Source organism: Leishmania donovani, chromosome 10 (genome assembly GCF_000227135.1).
Source record: "Leishmania donovani BPK282A1 complete genome, chromosome 10".
NCBI classification, from domain to species: Eukaryota; Euglenozoa; class Kinetoplastea; order Trypanosomatida; family Trypanosomatidae; genus Leishmania; species Leishmania donovani.
In genome coordinates, this window is record NC_018237.1 from 347,226 (window position 1) to 364,457 (window position 17,232).

General features: G+C 61.8%; 4 protein-coding genes across 4 annotated transcripts; all 4 read right to left on the reverse strand.

Moving 5' to 3' along the window:
- Nucleotides 1–1,225: 1,225 nt before the first annotated feature.
- On the reverse strand, nt 1,226–1,603 carry LDBPK_100790 (hypothetical protein, conserved; the record flags this gene model as incomplete). Its single annotated transcript, XM_003858867.1, has 1 exon — nt 1,226–1,603. The coding sequence occupies one exon, from the start codon at nt 1,601–1,603 to the stop codon at nt 1,226–1,228; it is 378 nt and encodes a 125-aa protein (XP_003858915.1).
- A 3,077-nt stretch (nt 1,604–4,680) lies between these two features.
- LDBPK_100800 (hypothetical protein, conserved) lies at nt 4,681–10,647 on the reverse strand (the record flags this gene model as incomplete). The annotated part of the gene is made up of 1 exon (XM_003858868.1): nt 4,681–10,647. The coding sequence occupies one exon, from the start codon at nt 10,645–10,647 to the stop codon at nt 4,681–4,683; it is 5,967 nt and encodes a 1,988-aa protein (XP_003858916.1).
- Nucleotides 10,648–12,643: 1,996 nt separating this feature from the next.
- On the reverse strand, nt 12,644–14,569 carry LDBPK_100810 (hypothetical protein, conserved; the record flags this gene model as incomplete). The annotated part of the gene is made up of 1 exon (XM_003858869.1): nt 12,644–14,569. One exon carries the CDS (start codon nt 14,567–14,569, stop codon nt 12,644–12,646), a length of 1,926 nt encoding a protein of 641 aa, XP_003858917.1.
- A 644-nt stretch (nt 14,570–15,213) lies between these two features.
- Nucleotides 15,214–17,196, reverse strand: LDBPK_100820 (hypothetical protein, unknown function; the record flags this gene model as incomplete). Its single annotated transcript, XM_003858870.1, has 1 exon — nt 15,214–17,196. One exon carries the CDS (start codon nt 17,194–17,196, stop codon nt 15,214–15,216), a length of 1,983 nt encoding a protein of 660 aa, XP_003858918.1.
- Between the last annotated feature and the right edge of the window lie 36 nt (nt 17,197–17,232).

Below are 17,232 nucleotides of genomic sequence, written 5' to 3' on the forward strand. Positions count from 1 at the left end.
CACATACACACACAAACGCACACATCGAGCGGAGAAGAAGAGCAAACATGCAGCTGCCGACACACAACCCCCCCCAAACCCTCAAAGCAAACCAAAAAAAAAGCCCCAACAAAACGCCTCTCCGTGGTGCGTTCGACGGCCAACCATGCTGACTGGCGGGCATCAGAATAGGCGCATAGATAGATATAAATATAGATTTGTATGTATACATGATTTACTGTTCTGCGCTGCCGTCGATGGGGGTCTGTATGCCTCCTACCATCGCCGCAGCGTTGGCCTTCCCCTTCTCCGCCGCTTCTTGTTCTGCTCTCTCGACTTCGACGCCGACACACGCGCCGGTTGCGCTCTCACAGATATTGGTATGTGCGCATTAGGGGTCGCGAAGGAAAGGATGCAAGGAGGCGGGCGGAAGAGGAGGTGGGACGAGGAGCGAGACTCCTGTTAGCCACGCTGCCACCAGCCCCGTCTCCCTCCCCACACATACTCACACTCAGATATGCAACTGCACCAACTACCGAAACGATACCAGCGGCGGACAGCCCCACGCACGCGGAATGTAAGGAGCAGGAAAGAGGCACACCATAAAACATGACGTGAGCGTAGTAGCGTTGAGTCGACAGAGAAGAAGGGCGAGAGGGTATCGAGGAAAGCACGTCCATGACGGGCAGCGGAGTGTGGCGGGAGTAAAGACGAGAGCGAGGGCCCGCAAGGGAGGAGGAGGGGGAGGCGAAATACCCACCCCACCTCACCTCAAAAAAAAAGAGCAAATACACGCTGCGTTGGCGACTTTGGTGTGTCAAGACAGTTGGTACCTGTGCCAGCACGCATCTTTTGTGCATGTATACGTACACACACGCTGCAGCGGCATCGGCGGCCACCACAAAGACGAGCTACACGGTAAAAGATCAAGAGAGGTGGGAGAAGGAGGAGAGAGCGAGTACATCGGATTGCGCCAGCCACGGCATACCCCCCTCCCCCTCACACACACACACACACACACAGACCCAAGATGGGGAGGCCGGTACTGCTGCTCTTGCTTCTGCATCACGTCAACTCTATCCGCTTCACAGTATGAGGTAGTGGGGAGGGGGGAGGGCAGACAGTCTGACGTGTCCTCAAACGACTCCCGCCTATTTGTTCCATTTTACCTCTCTCCTCGCATCCATGAGCGGTGCGCATCTGCGCGCACATGACGGTGGGTAGGGGAGGACGACGTAGCGGCATCTTACTGTCCACTGAAGATGTTGTACGTCTGGCGGTTGGCGTAGCCGGCGCCGGGACGAAGGCCGCGGCCAGTGCTGGCCGACACGGTCTGCTGCTGCGGTTGCGGAGGAGGAGGTTGGTGCTGCTTCTGCTGCGGTTGTTGGGTAGGCACCGCACGGTGATCCTCGGTGTTGTGGTCATACACATGGCCACCACCGTAGCAGCCTTCTGTCTGGTCCGTTTTCCATGACAGCTCCGACTGGCCGAGTATCTCCTTCATCACGTTGCCGCTGCAGCCTTCGCGGTACAGGCGGCTCTGCCGCACGCACGGACGATCGCCAAGCATGTTGCCCTGGTTCTGCGTCAGGTTCGGGTCGCTTGTGTGATGGTGGCCGGACATGATGCAGCTGTCGGTTATGCTGTGTGTATGGTGAAAAGACGGTGCTCTGCGTGTGTGCTGTGCAGCAGGGACGGCGGGCGAGAGCGAGAGAAGAGGCGGAGAAGCAAACACAAGAAAGTCCTGAAATAACGGAAGCGGAGCGCCACAGAAAGAGAGAGAGAGAGAGCTTGTGTGCCTGTGAGAGAGGCGTCTAAGCACGCACCACAACGACAGTGAGACTGAGGAAGTGGAGGAGGAAAAGAAAAACAAGAAAAGGAGGGAGCACACGACTGTCTATGTGCGTCTTGGTGCTTCTGTAGAGGTGGAGGAGGAGGAGTGGGGTGGGGTGGGGGTCGTGGTTCAAGGCGGAAGAAGACAAAAAAGCCAGCTGCTTTTATCCAGCACGTGACGCGTGCATGCATGCGTGCGTTAGGGCATGAAGTGGTTGAGGGAGAGAAAAAAAAAACGCCGAGGATGAAACGAGAGAAGATGCAGCACAAGGAGGGAGGGCGAGGGTGGGTGAGTGAGGGCAATCCGGCATTTGCCATGTCCTGCGTCTGTGTGTTGTTGGCGCTGCGCGGGACAGCACCGCAACAGCGCCAGAAAAGGAGGGAGAAAGGGGTGTGCATGCGATCGGTAAATTCTTCTTTTTTTTTTGCAGGGGGCATGGGGGCAGTGGCACGCGGAGGGTGCCGGTGGTGAAGAAGCGTACTGAACGCAGAGCACGCGCTCTTCTCTCCCCTTCACCGCGATGGGCGTGTATGTGCACCGCCCCCCTCCCCTCGCTCTACCCTCCTCCATCACAAGGGCCGCATTCGCCAAATACCTCTGCGGAGTTCTCCCGTCTTTTCGTTTGGCTTATATATAATAATTTTTTTTTTCATGACTCCTCCTCCTCCTCCACTTCCGTGGCTTCCCCCCATCTCCTTTGGCCTGTCGTGCGAAGTTGTCCTCCTCGACCGACGCCTTGGGGCGGCACTCGTTGGCCATTCCTCTCTACCCCTTTTACTCACGGCAACCGCCAAGGCCGCCTCCTCTCACCACATACGCACGCGCACAACATGCCCCTAGAAACTCCCCCATACCACACAGCCTACACACAGATGCACCACCACCTGCAAGTGGTTCATTGGCTCCTTTCCTTCGCCAGCGTGCGCCAGAGGAGCGACGGGGAGTCACATGGAGGCCATGGGCGAGTCCGCGTATTCGTGTCCATCGATCCGGCTTGTGGGAGGGGGGGGCGTCGGTGGTGTGCGTGTGTGATCGAGCCGCTTACACCGAGAGGGCCATACACGTATATGCCTGTGCTTGTGTGTACTGGCGAGAGTGCGGAGCTGCACGTCCTTTCAGCTTCCTGTCTCGGCGGGATGGAGACATGAAGGGGGCCCTCGCGTGGTGGACGGCAGACTTACTCTGGAAACACGAAGAGCGGGGATAGCGGGAGAGAAGGGGGAGGGGCCCATGAAGCCACGCTGACAGGTACAATGACGACATCGCTCGACACCTCCGACCTCGTCGCACCGTTTCGGCCTGAGAAATGCGTACGACGAGAATAGTGATACACAAAAAAACCCAGCATATATATATATATATACACACACATCTATGTGTGTGTGTGTATACTCCACAGAGGCTGGCACACACCCACATGCTGGCGTAGGCGAAGACGGAAACCAAAGGCCAAAGGCGAAAGCGAGAGAGTTGGTCGGCGGCCTTCCACGCCGCTGGGCGCACGCCTTCACCTTCCTACGAGACGGATGTTCTCTGTGCGTGCGTTGCATGCAACCGGTGTGGGGGACATGTTCACGAACACGTAGCTACGCCCACTCACATACGAGGCACCCAAGAAGAGATGAAGATCTGAAGCGGGATAAGAGATGGATGGGGGGGGGCAGGTGGATGGAGCGGGAGGGAAGGAGAGATGGAGAGAGAGGGAGGGAGGAGGGCACGTTTCGATGTGAGGGAGGAAGAGAGAAGGGTCTGTGTGTAACACGAAGAGAGCGGAAAGCGAGAGGGAACGACGGAAACAGCACGAAAAGAAACGAAAAAAAAGGAACGAAGACGAGAGGAGCGACCGCTGATAAGAGAAAACCAGCACGACAGAAAAACGAACAAAAAACAAGAGGGCCAGGAAGAGGCCCGCACGCTCAATGCTGAAGAAGGTGCCGCTGCCGCCTTTTCGAACGCTCGCCCTCCCTCCAAACGCCGCACCGCGGCACACGTTAGCCACATGAAAGACAGCAAACAACAAGAAAAGAAATGGTGACACTGTCGTCGGCTCAACCGACTCGTGCTAGACGGAAAGGCGACAAGGGGAGTGGCGGTGTATGAGGAGAGTGGGGAGACACCCAAACATACACGCACACGCACACACACGCACAGAGCGACAGAGATCTATTGGAGAAGGTGAGCAATTACAGAGACCTTGATACCACCCGAGCATATCGACAGGAGCGTTGGGGAGCTGCACGAGTAGACACCGGCACACGACCGCACAAAGGCACGGCGACGGAGACCAGAATGAACAACAACAACAAAAAAAACGGAGCACCATCGTTGAAGAGGATGGGGGTGTAGGGAGAGGACGAGGAAGGTGAGAGGGAGGGCACGTGGGGTGGGGGCCACAACGGCGTGTGCGTGTGTGTGTGTCTGTATGTACGTGAGGACCAAACACAACGCATGTGGCGGCACAAGAAGCGGGGCGGGTTAAGATGAGGTGCGGGGCCAAAAATGAGAGAAAAGCGCATCAAGTCAGACACAATACAGGAAAGGAACGACGAAAAGGGCAATGGGGGGAGTTACGCTACTAAGAGCGGGGGCACTCATGGATAACACAGGTTAATACAAACAACGCACATACACGCGCGCACAGAGATTGAGAAAGCGCCTAAGCGGCGCCAACAAAATAGGAGGAATAAAACCAGAAAGGGAGGCGGAGGGTGGACTTTTCTGTGCATGTGCGCCCCGCCGGCCCTCTCTCTCACTGCAGAGAGGAACGGGAGGGAGGAAGGAAAAAAAAAAGGGGCGGATGCGGGTGTGGGGGTAGTGGGATACCGAGAGAGAGAGAGAGAGAGAGACTGGCCCGCCCACATGACGTCTTACAAGCGCAGACCGAATATCCAGCTTTCGATGGCTTGCTTCTTTGTCTTGACAGTGTCCAGCGCCACACGCATCCGCTCCGCCTCCACCATGGACGCCATCGCGAGTGCTTTGCTGTCCCGGTGCTCGCGCTTACTTGGCGGCTGTCGCTCGGGTGCGGCGGCGCCGCTCGTCTTCAGCTTCGTGGCCTCGCTGCTGCTTGTTGCCGCTGTCGTCTTCGCACGAGCGCCAACGGTGGTGTCGTTCGGCTGCTGACTCATTGTGTTCGAGCGGCCTTTGCCCGCCTTGCTGGTGCGCGTCAGAGGAGGCGGCGGTGGAGTCGCGCCGCCTTGCTCCGGTATCCGTGGCGACCAGAAGCTCATAGCCAAGTGCGCCTGCACCGCCGCGTCTCCGGCGTGCTCTTCAGACCCGATCGAGTAGCTGCTGCTGCCACTTGGGTTGACGCCGTTGCTGGAGCCCTCGCTAACGGTATATGCGGCCTTTGCCGCCGCCGCCGCCGCCGCGTTGGTGGTGGTGGGCTTCAGCGACAACGTGGTGAAGGGCTCCTTGTGCGGCTGCGCGTGCGGCCGCAAAATGTTCGGAGACGTCACAACGTGAGCCTCGTAGTAGTAGCCCGCCGCCGCCGCCGCCGGGGTCATCTTTGCGCGGCAGCGGCGCACAAGCGCCTCCAGGCCACGGCGGTTCTCCTCCGCCTCGCGCCGCTTCTGCTCATGGATGACGAGCTCCGTCTGGTACGCCGCTGCCAGATAAGCGAGGCCCTGTCGGTGCTGCTGCGCGGCCTGAGCACCGGTGGGCATCATCGGGCTGGAGCACAGCAGGCAACGACTACCGTAGCCCTTGAACGCCTGACTGAAGTAGCCACCACACGGCGGGCCGGCGTCGCTGTAGTCGGACATGCTCGACGTGCGACTATGCGCCCGCGGCGCCCCGGCGGGCGATGGAAGCGACTCCGACCCGCCCTCGAAGCGAAACTGCAGTGGATTGCCCATTCCAACCGTCTCTGCGGCGGCGGCCTCGCGCTCCAGCTGCTTGCGCTGCATCTTCTGCTTCTTCTTTTCCATACGCTTCTGCAGCTTCGACACGATCCACTCCGCAATGAACGGCCGCTTGCCGCTCCCCGGCGCGTTCAGGCTGTTGCTGAAATCGAACGACGTACCCGTGAGCGAGTCGTGCAGATCTGTGGCGCCCTCGCCGACGCCCCCAACCGACGCACTGTCCATGGCGCGGCAGGTCACGCAGACAAGATCCTCTGAGTTGCGCGGCGCCGCAATGTCGGTCGACACCACCTTTCCGCCGTCTGCAAACACACCGAGCGTTTGGCGGCTGCTCGTGGCTACGCTGCTGTTCGGTGCACCGAGGCCTGCAGCGGTTGCTGAGCCAGTCACAAAGGAGTCCACAGCGTGGGCCGCCCTTGCGCCCGCCACTGTTTCGGCCTGGCCACTGCCAAGCGCATCTTGAATCCTCCGATTATTGCTGTCGGCGATTGTGGAGAGTCGGTTCGAGTCTCGCGCGTGCGTGGACGCTGCTGCTTCAGTCGCTGTGGCGGCGGCCTGCTCCACTGTGCGCAGCATCACCTCACCCGCCTCTAAGGGAGAGGACGGCATCCAGTCCTGCCAGCGGAGCCCGTCGAGACCGGCACCGAAGGCGCAGGATGAGGTTGTGGTGATGCTGAGCATCTCGAGCGCCTCCTCGTCGCGGTGGTACGGGTCATCGCAGCAGAGAGGGATGTGAAATAGGAAGCGCGGCGTGCCGAAGGTGGTTTCCTCATGCTCGTCCCCCATTTCGTCGCTCTCTTCCTGTTCCTCGTCCCAGCGCGCCTTCGCGTTGCGCTCATCACCCGCTGCGCTCGCGGATGCGGCGTCGTGCGAGAATTTGGCGCGACAGTCGGCCAGCGACACCACGCAGAGCGGGCTGCCAGACGGCGGTGGCGACGGTGACGGCGACGACTGGCGCGCAGTCGAGCGGTGGAGCGAGGTGGTCAAGGACGTGCCTGGCATGGCACTTGCCGAGCTGCACCGCTCATGGCTCAGGTAATAGCTGCATTCTTCTGCTTCGGCGATGGCGCCGCTGCGGACTGCGGCGCGGTGGGCGTCGAAGGCGAGTCGGCCAGCCATTCCAGGGCACCGCGTCCCCGGCAGCGGCGGCGGGAACCGGCGGCGGCGGCGCTGGCGCTCCGGCCGCTGGTACTTGCAGAACACCTGTGGTGCCGCGGCGGTTGGGGTCGCCGTGGAGGTGGCCAAGGACGGTGAGCGAGGCAGGCCCGACGGGGTGCGCCGTGCACCCTGTGGAAGGGCGCCGCCCATGTTGCCGAACGAGGGCGTGTGTAGGTGCGGGTGGCTGAGGAGGGGCGTCGACGCGAGAGAGCAGCTCGACAACCGCTGGTGCGAGGGCACCAAACCGGAAGAGTTGCGCTGCTGCGTCCAGCAGAGCGGTGTTGCCGGCTCCGAGAATGTGAAGTTGTTGCTGTTGCCGAGGTAGCCCGCGTGCGGCCCCGTGGGGGTGCTGTGCCCCAAAACTGTCGACATAGCTGGCGTGGCTGTGACTGTGGCGAAGCTGTTGTTCTCGAGCCACGCCGTGCTCTCGCTGGCGGCGTAGAGGCGTGTCTCCGTGTACACCGGATGCCAGAGTGACGGCGCCTGCAGATCCCTCTCGCTGTCACGCCGCGTGTGCGGCGCCATCGGGCACGGCATGGGTTGCAGAGACGAGGCCAAGTATTGCTGTGTCAGCTGCACGGAGGAGGCGTTGCTGCAGTCGGCTCCACCCTCGCCAGTCGCGAAAAGATGCAGAGAGGACTCGGCACTGAGCTGGTTGGTGGCTGCCACATCTGTGTGGGAGTGCTGCTGCGGCAACTTCAACAATTCGCCAGTGCGGCCGATTTCTGCCAAATTGGTGAACGAAAAGTGCGACGACTGCCGCTGTGCGTGCACGGAGGTGCGATGGCACGGTGTGCCGTCCGTGTCCCTGCTGCATACACCGCCGGAGCTGCCGGGCTCGTCGACCGCACCTTCGCCTGTGCGTGCGCGGTGTTGGGCGGAGGTCGCCCGTTTCCCTGCCAGGGGTTGCACGCCACCAGGTGCGACGCCCAGAGGCACCGGGGCTCGAGGGGGCGACGGCGCAGAGATGATGCTCGACTGCTGCAGCTTCCGGTGCCGAGGTTGGGAGTCGCTGCACGGCGGGTTGGAGGCCGCCGTGCCCGCCGCCACAGAAGTCGATGAATTCTCGCGCGGAAAATGACGCAAAGGGCCTGAGTCACACTCCGCAGCGACAGGGGCGGAGTCGCCGACGGGCGCAGGGCTCGAGCGTTCTTGTTGCTGCTGCCGGCGCAGAAGAAATGAGCGATGCCGCTGCACCATCACCGTCTTCACGTTGAGCAGCGGGGGCGTGTCCTTACCTCCTCCGGCATTGGCGGCAGCAGCCCCTTTGATCGTCGCGCTCCGCATCACTATCTTTGGCCCAGCCGCCGCGGAGGCGTAGAGGGGGGTCGACGGCACAGACGGCATCGGGGACTGCAGGGCGGAGAAGGCACTGTTTACTAGCGTGGGGCTGTCTAAGTTGATCCACGCCTTCACGCTCGGCCTGGGATCAGAGAAGCTTGGACCGCTTGTGCTCAGGGGGTAAGGGCGCTGAATGTCGGCCACATCGCGGGGACCGCTGCCTTTCTGCTGCTGCTGCTGCTGCGGCACATGCGGGGACAACGTGGCGCAGGAGAGAGCGGACGTCATGGACTGCGAGGCAGACGGGTTTGCCGGGGCCAGGCTGGACGGCTGATACGGACTCGACCCTCGATCTGTGCTGTGGTTGAGACTGTGGTGATGTGTAGACCACGTGCGCGCAGTGCTGCACGTGTTGGCAGTCACGTATGTGACGCGGAGGCGATTCGGTCCGCTGGCGGAGGCAACGCCAGCCGATGAGCCGCGAAGGCTGTGGGAGCCGACTGGGCCCATCGCGCCGAGAGGTCTGCTCGAGTTCCCTGCCACGCCAACTTGGCGCGAGTAATAGTAGGAGTCGTAAGCCGCGGCCTCGTCGGCGTTGTCCTGCAGAGGAGTGCGAACGATGAAAAGCGAGTTTGGCCGGCGGACAACGCTGTGAAGGGTGGCAGAGAAATTATCTGCGCTGGATGGCGTTGGCATCTCCGAGCCAGAGATACTGAGCGCCAACGTCCGCGCCGCCGTGTTGGTGCTCTGCGAAAGAATCGTGGTGCCCTTCAGCGGTGGGTACCGGGCGAAGGGGCGGACTGGAAGTGCGCCGCTGCTGCTGTCGTTGATGGAGGCGTTGCTGGCAACAACGTGCGAGGCAACCTCCTCGTCCTCGCCCTGGCCGTGCATGCGTGCGTGTGAGCGCGCATCGGCACGGCCGCCGGTAGAGGAGAGGGAAGCGCGTCTTCCTGTAGCTGCCGTGGCGTTGGTGGTGTGACCGGCTTCTCTATCACTGGGGCACAGTTTCTGCTGCTTCTGCAGCGGTGCGTCAGCGCGTGGAGTGCTGCCGGACAAGAAGGCGCTAGCCACAGTACTGGGCTGGCGTGGGGCGGAACGACCCACTGTCGTGGCAGCGTCCGAGAAGTTCACCGATCTTGGCACCAGTGGCGGCGCGAAGCCCTGATGCGGCACCTTTTCCTGGGCTGTGCTGTAGCGCTTTTCTTCATACACGGCCGCTTCCACCGCGACTTCTCGGACATCCAAGCTCGGCGACGGCCTTGCGTGGCGCATTAACTGTTGCAGGTACATCGCGTTCTCTGGCTGCGCGAGGGCTGGGTACTGCGCAAAGAAGCGACGCCGTCGCTGCCGTGCACCGCTCCAACGAATCGTCACGTGCACAGGTCGATGCCCGTTTCGACCGGCCGCCTGCCTTCCTCGGTACGGCGGACTGTGCGGAAGGCGAATATTCAGCGGATCGCGGATGTAGCCTGCTTTCTCGCTGCCGTTGTCACTGTCGGCGGCGTTGCTGCCGATGGTGCTGATAGAGTTTCCAGTGGTTTTCTTTTTCTTCGTCGCGGCTGGCCCGCTGCTAGGACCGCCTGTGGCCGTTGCCGCGGCGCTGCTGCGCACCGTCTTTAGTTTCGTGTCGTTCGCGTCGACATGCACCGACTTGGCTTTATTCTTGTTCCTCTTCGACGTGGCGGGTGCGGCGGAGGCAGAGTCGTCGACGACACTCGTGGGCGCTTCGTCGGGCTCTTTCTTTGGTGTGCCCACTGCCGCCTTCTTGACAGTGGCTGCTGCTGCTGCTGCGCGGGCGTGTGGAAGCGATGCGCTCTTTGCCGCCGCGCTCGCCAAGGGACTGGGAGAGGGGTGATCGGCGGCTACGGCCTTGACCCGGCCGCTGACCAGCGCGGAGGAGCTCGCTGCGGGGGCGCTGGTACTCTTGCTGTTGTTGACCGCTGCTGTGGTTGCGCCTGCTGCGTGCGTCAACAACGTTGCCCGCTTCGCCTTCGCTTCTACTGCTGCTGCCGGCTTTGCTGTGACGACCAACGAGCTGCTGAGCTTGCTGGCTCGCGTAAGCGACGAAGCACTGGAGGTGGTTAGTCTAGCGCCAACAACGCGAGCTGCCGAGCTTGTCGAATTCAAGCTGGCGCTGTTACTGCTGATTCGCCGCTTCGCTTTCGCTTGCGATGCGCCCGTTCTCGTCTGCTGATGCTGCTGCTCCGGCAGAGCCGCCTCGCCACAACGGCTTCGACAGCCGGCCTTCACGGGTTCCCTGCGCTTGCGCTTCAGGCGCAGGCTGAAGGTCTCATACGGATTGAACGCCCCACTACCACCGCCGCCGCTCTTCTTACTTTCATCTTGGCCGGCGACCGCCGCCGCCGGCGGGGAGGCCCCAGTCGCTTGGCACCGGGGTTGCTCTTCAGCCTCATCGATATCATGGGGTGTCTTGTGGTAGTGCGGGGCCGGCCAATGGCGGCGCAGCTCGGCACGGCAGCTGGGGTGCAGGCTGATGTGCCACGCCAGGTCCGACAAGAATGCTCGGTTCATCACCCTTGTCCGTCTCTTGTTTTGCGTGTGTTTGCTTTGTGGCGGCTGGTTGATGTTGTTCGCCCTCTGGACCGACAGCAGGTGCTCTACGCTGCGTCGGCGATGTGCGCACCAGAGGAGAAGGAGGAGCAGGAGGGGGTGGGGGCGGAAAGAGAGAGCCGCTCCAACACAAGCGTCGTACGGCCCTGCGCCTGAGAAAGAGGTGGCTGGTAGGTGTGTGTGCGTGTGCGAGGTGGCGGAGCGCCCACTCTAATAACCACGAAAGAAAAAAACAAACGAATCAAAGACAACGCTCGAGATCGGCGTCGAGAGAGAAGGGGTGGCGAGAGACGCAAAAAGGCAGCCGCGACACCGAAGAACAACAACAGACGTCCACCCGCGCTCGCCGATGATCGCCGGCCTAAAGCGGTGCGGCGTTGGCCGTGTTGTGTGGCCTTTGTGGATGTGTGCGGGGGAGGGGGGCAGTGAGAGAGGAGGAGGAGGAGGCCTGTGGGTGGAGATGGGAGGAAAGGTTTGTGTGTGTGTGTATGTGTGAGAAGGGTCACAAGGACAACATGCACACATACACACACACACACACACACACACGGCAAAAAAAAAAACGAGTAAAGAGTTAAGAATTACGGCTGCGCGTTACGAGCTTCTACACAGGAAATTCCCTCCCACCTCTGTTTTGTGTAAAAGTCTTCCCCCCACCCCCCGCTGTCGCTGTCGCTCTCCAACTGGGATGTTTGTGTGCGAAGGCTGCGTGCGTGCGTGCATACACACAACTGCAGACGGCAAGACAGAAGCAGGAAGAGATGAAGAAGATGCAAAGACGGGATAGAGAGGGTGGATGCACACACAAACACACACGCTTATCGTGACGTGCCTGTGCGCGTGCGTGCATGCGTTGGCCACAACAAGGACGAGGGGCAAGGCTAAAGCCTACTACCATGGACAAGCATGTGCTTCGCTGAGGTGGTGGATGGACGGAGAGACAAGGCGGGCCTGCGCCTTTAGTGTAGTCCCTACCGCCTTTATATATACAGCTGTGTGAATGTATCGTTTTTTTTTCGTCGTTCCACAATGGGCGTCGCTTGTGCTGCGCGCCTGAAAAGTAGAGCCACGCAGCAGGAGGGATGAGACCGGAGCCGTCACGTGGATAAATGCCCGCACGCACGCAGACACGCGTATGCGTCTCTCAAGAAGCTCTCGCTGCCTCTTCCTCCGCTTACGTCGCCTCCTTTCGGAGCGGTGCTTCGCTCCTCGAATTCGTGACGCTGCAGAAGACGGTGGGTGGTGGGTGGCGGTGAAGAGGAGAAACACAACGAGAAAATGGATGAGGCAGCAACAAGCAACATATACACCAACGAAGTCCTCCGCTCGGCCCCTCACACACACACACACCACCACACCACACCACACACGTACAAGGAGAGGACAGCTGGCTGGGGCGGGGGAAGGAGGGTTCAGCTGAAGAGCAACGATGAGAATTGCGCAGGATTAAAGGTGCGTGCATGCCTTAGTGCATGTATGTGTGTATGCGTTTCTGTGCTGCGCATACAGTTGTTGATGCTCTGCGCGCGAGAGATGGGGGGATGGGTTGGATGGCTGGGGGGGGGGGCGGGCAGAGAAGTGGATGAGGCGGATGTGAGGAGAAGGCTTCAAACATACAAGCTCGCATAGGTTCATTGTTCTTTTTTTTTGGTGGTGGTCGTGGTGGTGGTGGGGAACAACAACAGCAGCAGTCGCGGATGGCGAATAGGGAAGAACACGCAAAGGAGGATAAGAACTGAAGAGAGAAGGTACAACGCACTTTCTCATGCGAATGTGGCTGACGGTTGCAGGAGGGGGAGGGGAGAAGGCGTCATCTCGGCCTTGCTTCCAGCATTTCGCATGCCCACACCACGCCTCTCATCCGGCCCACGTGCTCACGTGCGTGTTCGACTTTACACCCGAAAGTGCCCACCCACACACGGAGTAGAGAGGCTCTGTCTTGCGCACCTGCGCGACTTTACGACTGTTCCACTACTTCTTCTCCGCCTTCTGCTGCCAGCGCGGCCACCGCGCGTCCGACGGCGTCACCGCATCCGTACTGGAAGGCGGAGAAGTTCACGTGCGTGTAGCCGCGAGCGCGGAGGTCGCGCACAATGTCCACCGTGATGGCCACCATCCGCTCCTGGAAGCAGGCCTCCGCCCTCTCCTTCGCCTCCTCATACACATCGACCGCGTTAGAAGACACTGCACTGCGCAGCGTCTCCACAGCGGAGTGCAGCGCACCCTCGTACTCGCGCAGCGCACGCCGAAACGGCGCACTCGGGATGACCTTGAGCTGCAGCGCCGAGCGCAGAAACTGTTCCCCCCGCAGCGGCGCCATTAACCCCGGCACTACGACGAGAGAGGGCAACGATGACGGCAGCGCCGACGCTGCTTTTAATTGCAAGCATGGCACACCCGCTCCCCTCGCCTCGGCGGCAGCTGCGCCATCTCTGTCGCGGTCGCACGGAACGCCTCTGGCGGGCGGTGCCGACGAGCGCAGCGCGCTCCGTATGTCCTCCACGTAATCGAAAAACTCAGTGGCAGAGGTGATTATCTGCGTCACGACCACGCGGGCACCTGCGCTGCCACACCCGTCCCAAACGCCGTCCGCGATGCATTGCCGCGTTCCAGGTGGTCTGAGAAACACCTTGTCCGCAACTGTCCGCCGCGTGCATGCGGCGCGCACGCTAGGCGGGTAGTAGGACGGCGTTGTCCACAGACGACGCACGGCGCCGAGGCGAGCGAAAAGGGCTTCAGCTGCCTCCACACAGGACTCGAGCGACGGAGGACGTGGGTCACTGTGTGTTCCCTGAGCCCGTCGCAGCTGCGCCTCCGTGTCGGCAAAGACAGTGTCTACTTCTTCAAGGAAACGAAGCGAGGCCAACGTCTGGCATGTCGAGGGCGACTGCGCCGACGGCACAGCTGCAGCGGTGGCGGCATCGGCTCCCACTTGTCCGACTCCCCACTGTCGGTCCAGCACGTGGCCCTGCGGGTACCCGCCTATGCACAGGCACACTGCTGCACCAGCAGGCTCGTCACTGGCGATTTCACACATCGCTTCTCCGTCACGACCTCTGAGAGTGGAGTGGATGAAGCGCAGCAAATCCGCCCCGTCCGCGAAGTCGACGTACGGGCTTGGGGACGGGGACGGGGGCGACGCGGATGCTCCGCCCTTCTGCGCGGCTATCATGCGCTGCCGGGTGTACCCGCCGTCATCACCGCGCAAGACCATCAGACCACGGCTGCGGTGACGCGTGGCTTCTTGGGACTTCGCAGCGTCCAGGTCGGTGGCCGGTGCTGTAGCGGTGCGGCCGATAAAGTCAGATAGGACGGCGGCCGTTCCGCCCCTGCTCGCACCCGTCAGCGTTGTCGTCGTCGGCGGCTCCATAGAAGCAGGAGAAGAGGATGTGTGCTGCTTCGGATGCTGTTGCGAGTCGTGATCCCCCCCTTGTGCGCTCTGCACCGACTCCGCGTGGCGAGTGGCGCGCGTGGCGGTGACCGTGAGGACAAGACCCACATCTGCCGCGACACATTGGTGGAGGTATGAGAGCGCTTGCTGGGTCGCAGACGCCTCCATCGCGTTCGCCGACTCGCCGGCGGTGTCTGCGTCAGCCGCCAGACTCTCCGCCGCAGCAGAGGTGAAGTACGGACTGTAGCTCGTGCAGGTGATAAAGGTCGGATGTGGGACGTGGCGCAGCAGTGTACTGATGTGCGCCTCAAAGGCAGGCATGGCGGCTGGCACGGGTGGCGGCACCACGACGAAACTGTAGGACATGTGACGCGGTGCTGCAGCGGCATGTTCAGTGGCAATCGTTCGCGCCCTGTGGTTTCTATCGGCAAAGAGCGGCAGTGTGGGCTGCAGCGGCTGCAGGCGACGCCATAGCGGCGGGGTACTCGCCATAATGGTCCGCGAGAGGTACGGCCGCTCGGGGGAGGGAGTGGAGTGGGGGAGACGGACACGGCGGCAGCAGCGAACGACAGCGTAGGAGTTGTTTTGCCTCTCGCTCTGTTGTCGAAGCGCGCGTGCGCTCCGACGGTTGTGTGCGCGTGTGCATGAACGTGAAGGCAGGCAGCACAGAAAGGAGGAAAGGGGTGATATGCCCACAGATCACGGTGGAGCTATGGCGTGCGCCGCGCCAGTCGCGCTAGACGTGCAGGAGGATGACAGTAACGGAGGTAGCGCCAAGAAGCCACTGATTGCGATGGTGAGCGACAAGCCGCGGGTGAGTGGGTAGCGTCCCCCAGCAGCAGCCGTGGCAGAAGAAGGTGCGGTGCACCGAGGGTGGTGGAGGGTCATCTCTCCGAGGCTTGCCCGCGCGGAGCGAGGGCCCCCCTACAGCACGCCTTACACACGCCGCACACCGTGATAAGCAAGTTGGCGAAGATATGTTCTGGATAAGAGAGAAGACAGCTTGCAAGAATGTGTGTGCGTTTTTGTGTGTGGGCGCGAGGCAGCGTGGCAGCAGCGTCAGCGCCATGCACAACGAGCAGCAGAGTTGCCACGCCAACTTGGCTGCTTCCCTCTCCCTTTGTTCTCGTGGTGCCTCACTGCTCCGCGGACGCACCACGCTGTGCATCGTAGGCCGCCAGCAGCTGCGCCACTCGCACATCCACCTTGTCGTTGAACATTGTGAAGAGGTGCACCCGCGCCTGCCCATGTCGCTGAAGGTCGTGGAGGAGATCCACTGTCTCCGACAGCCACGCCGACGTGAGGCGGCAAGCCGCGCAACGCCGCACCTCACGCACGCGTGCTTCAACTTGGGCGACGCGATCCTCGCTAATCTCTAGTGTCGCCGCAGAGTTGTTGCCCTCCGTCAGTGCTTGTAAGAAGGTGTCATCCTGCCGCGCCGGCTCCCTTTTCCTCCGAGGGTGCTCGTCGGCGAGCTGCCGCCATGCGGTCATGAGCTCGCTCGCGTACACCTCCAGCGCCTTCTGCATGCGCGCGCTGGGAATCACTTTGGTGTAGTACAGCGACCGCAGCAGTACGTGAGCATCGGTAGGGTGTGGCAGCAGCACACCAGGGATGACGGAGATGGGCGTGAGTGCGGTCGGCGCGGCTTCGTGTACGGGGCGCTGCTGTTGGGGTCCGTCACCGGCCGGCTCTCGCTGCTCTCCACCCGCTGCAGTGGCAGCCCAAGCACGCAGCCCACGCTGTATTTCTTCCACGTAGTCCGTAAACTCCTTCGCTGTTGTGATCATCTGCGTCACAATCACGGGGGCCGCGGCGCCACCATGGAAGCTGCAGCTCCCGATGCGACGATGTTGGAGCTCGCTAGGCGACCTCAGCAGCACCTTCTCGTGGAGCATTCGATGTATACAGGCGGCTCGCACATGAGGCGCGTAGATGGAGAAGGACGTCCATAGTCGCCGCACCGCACCGAGTCGTCCCAGGGTGCGGCACAGCTCCTTTAGCTCGGGCATGGCAACCTGCGGCCTGCAAAGGTGCCGCGCACGCTCCCTGGGCTCGCCGGACCTCTTCTCGGTCGATACCACACACGCCCGACGTTTTGCAACGCACACCGCTGCCGTGAACGCGTGCTCTGCGGCGTCAAAGTCCTTCTCGAACTCACGCAGAAACTCAAGGCTACGCTGTCGCGCCGCAGCGACGCTGCTGTCCCCCGTTACCACCGAGCCCGTTGCGGCGGCTTCTGCAGAGGCAGAATAGGCAGCTGATGTCGCGCCCCAAGTGCGGTCCAACGGATGTCCCTGCGGGTAGCCCGCCACGCACAGTTCTAACGCGCTGGCACGTGTGCCACCATCACATGGCTTGTGCCCTTCTAGTTGCTGATCCCTCAAGGTGCTGACGTGGTGGACCAGCTCGGCACCGGTGCGGAGGGCGCGATGCGCCTGCTGCATCGGCGATGCCTCCTCTGCGATCCCGGTACCGAGAGCCCCGGAGAGAGGTCCGTTGGGGCTGCCTTCACTGAGGCAGAGCCGCACATCAGGTGGGCTATCGCCGCGCACGAGCAGAAGCCGTCGACCGCCTTGCGCGAAGACAAAGTCGGTCACCACCGCGTCGATCCCGTCTGGGGTGGCTGCTGCATGAGCCGCAGCCTGCTCACCAGGTGACCGGGGATGGGTGCAACCTCTGCTCTCCGTCGCACTAGGAGCACTGTTGGGCACGGTCGTGTTGATGGCGAGGGTTACCGGCACACGCCAGTGATGGTGGAAAAGAAAGAGCGCCGCCTGCGTTGTCGACATGTCCTCTGCAAAGGACGAGGCGGCAAGAGAGGCGGATGCGAGTGTTGGGGGAGCTGTCCTTGCCGCTGAGGCCTTCAGGTGGCGGTCGCTGAAGTACACTTCCTTGCAGGGCACGATGACCCCCACAAGGCTGTGTCGCGGTGCACCGACGCTTGTCGACGTGGTGGCAAAGGCCACGCCACGCTTGGAAGGAGACGCGGTGCGCCGCACCAGCGAGTCGCATAGGTGGACAAACGCAAGCCACCGTTGCTGCATCCGTGGCGGCGGTGAAGCAGGGGAGCTGCTGGGCAGCCCTAGCAGGCACGCGATGAGCTCTTCGGTGCTCATCGCCTGCGTTCCTGGGTTTGTCCTCAGGGTCTTCTC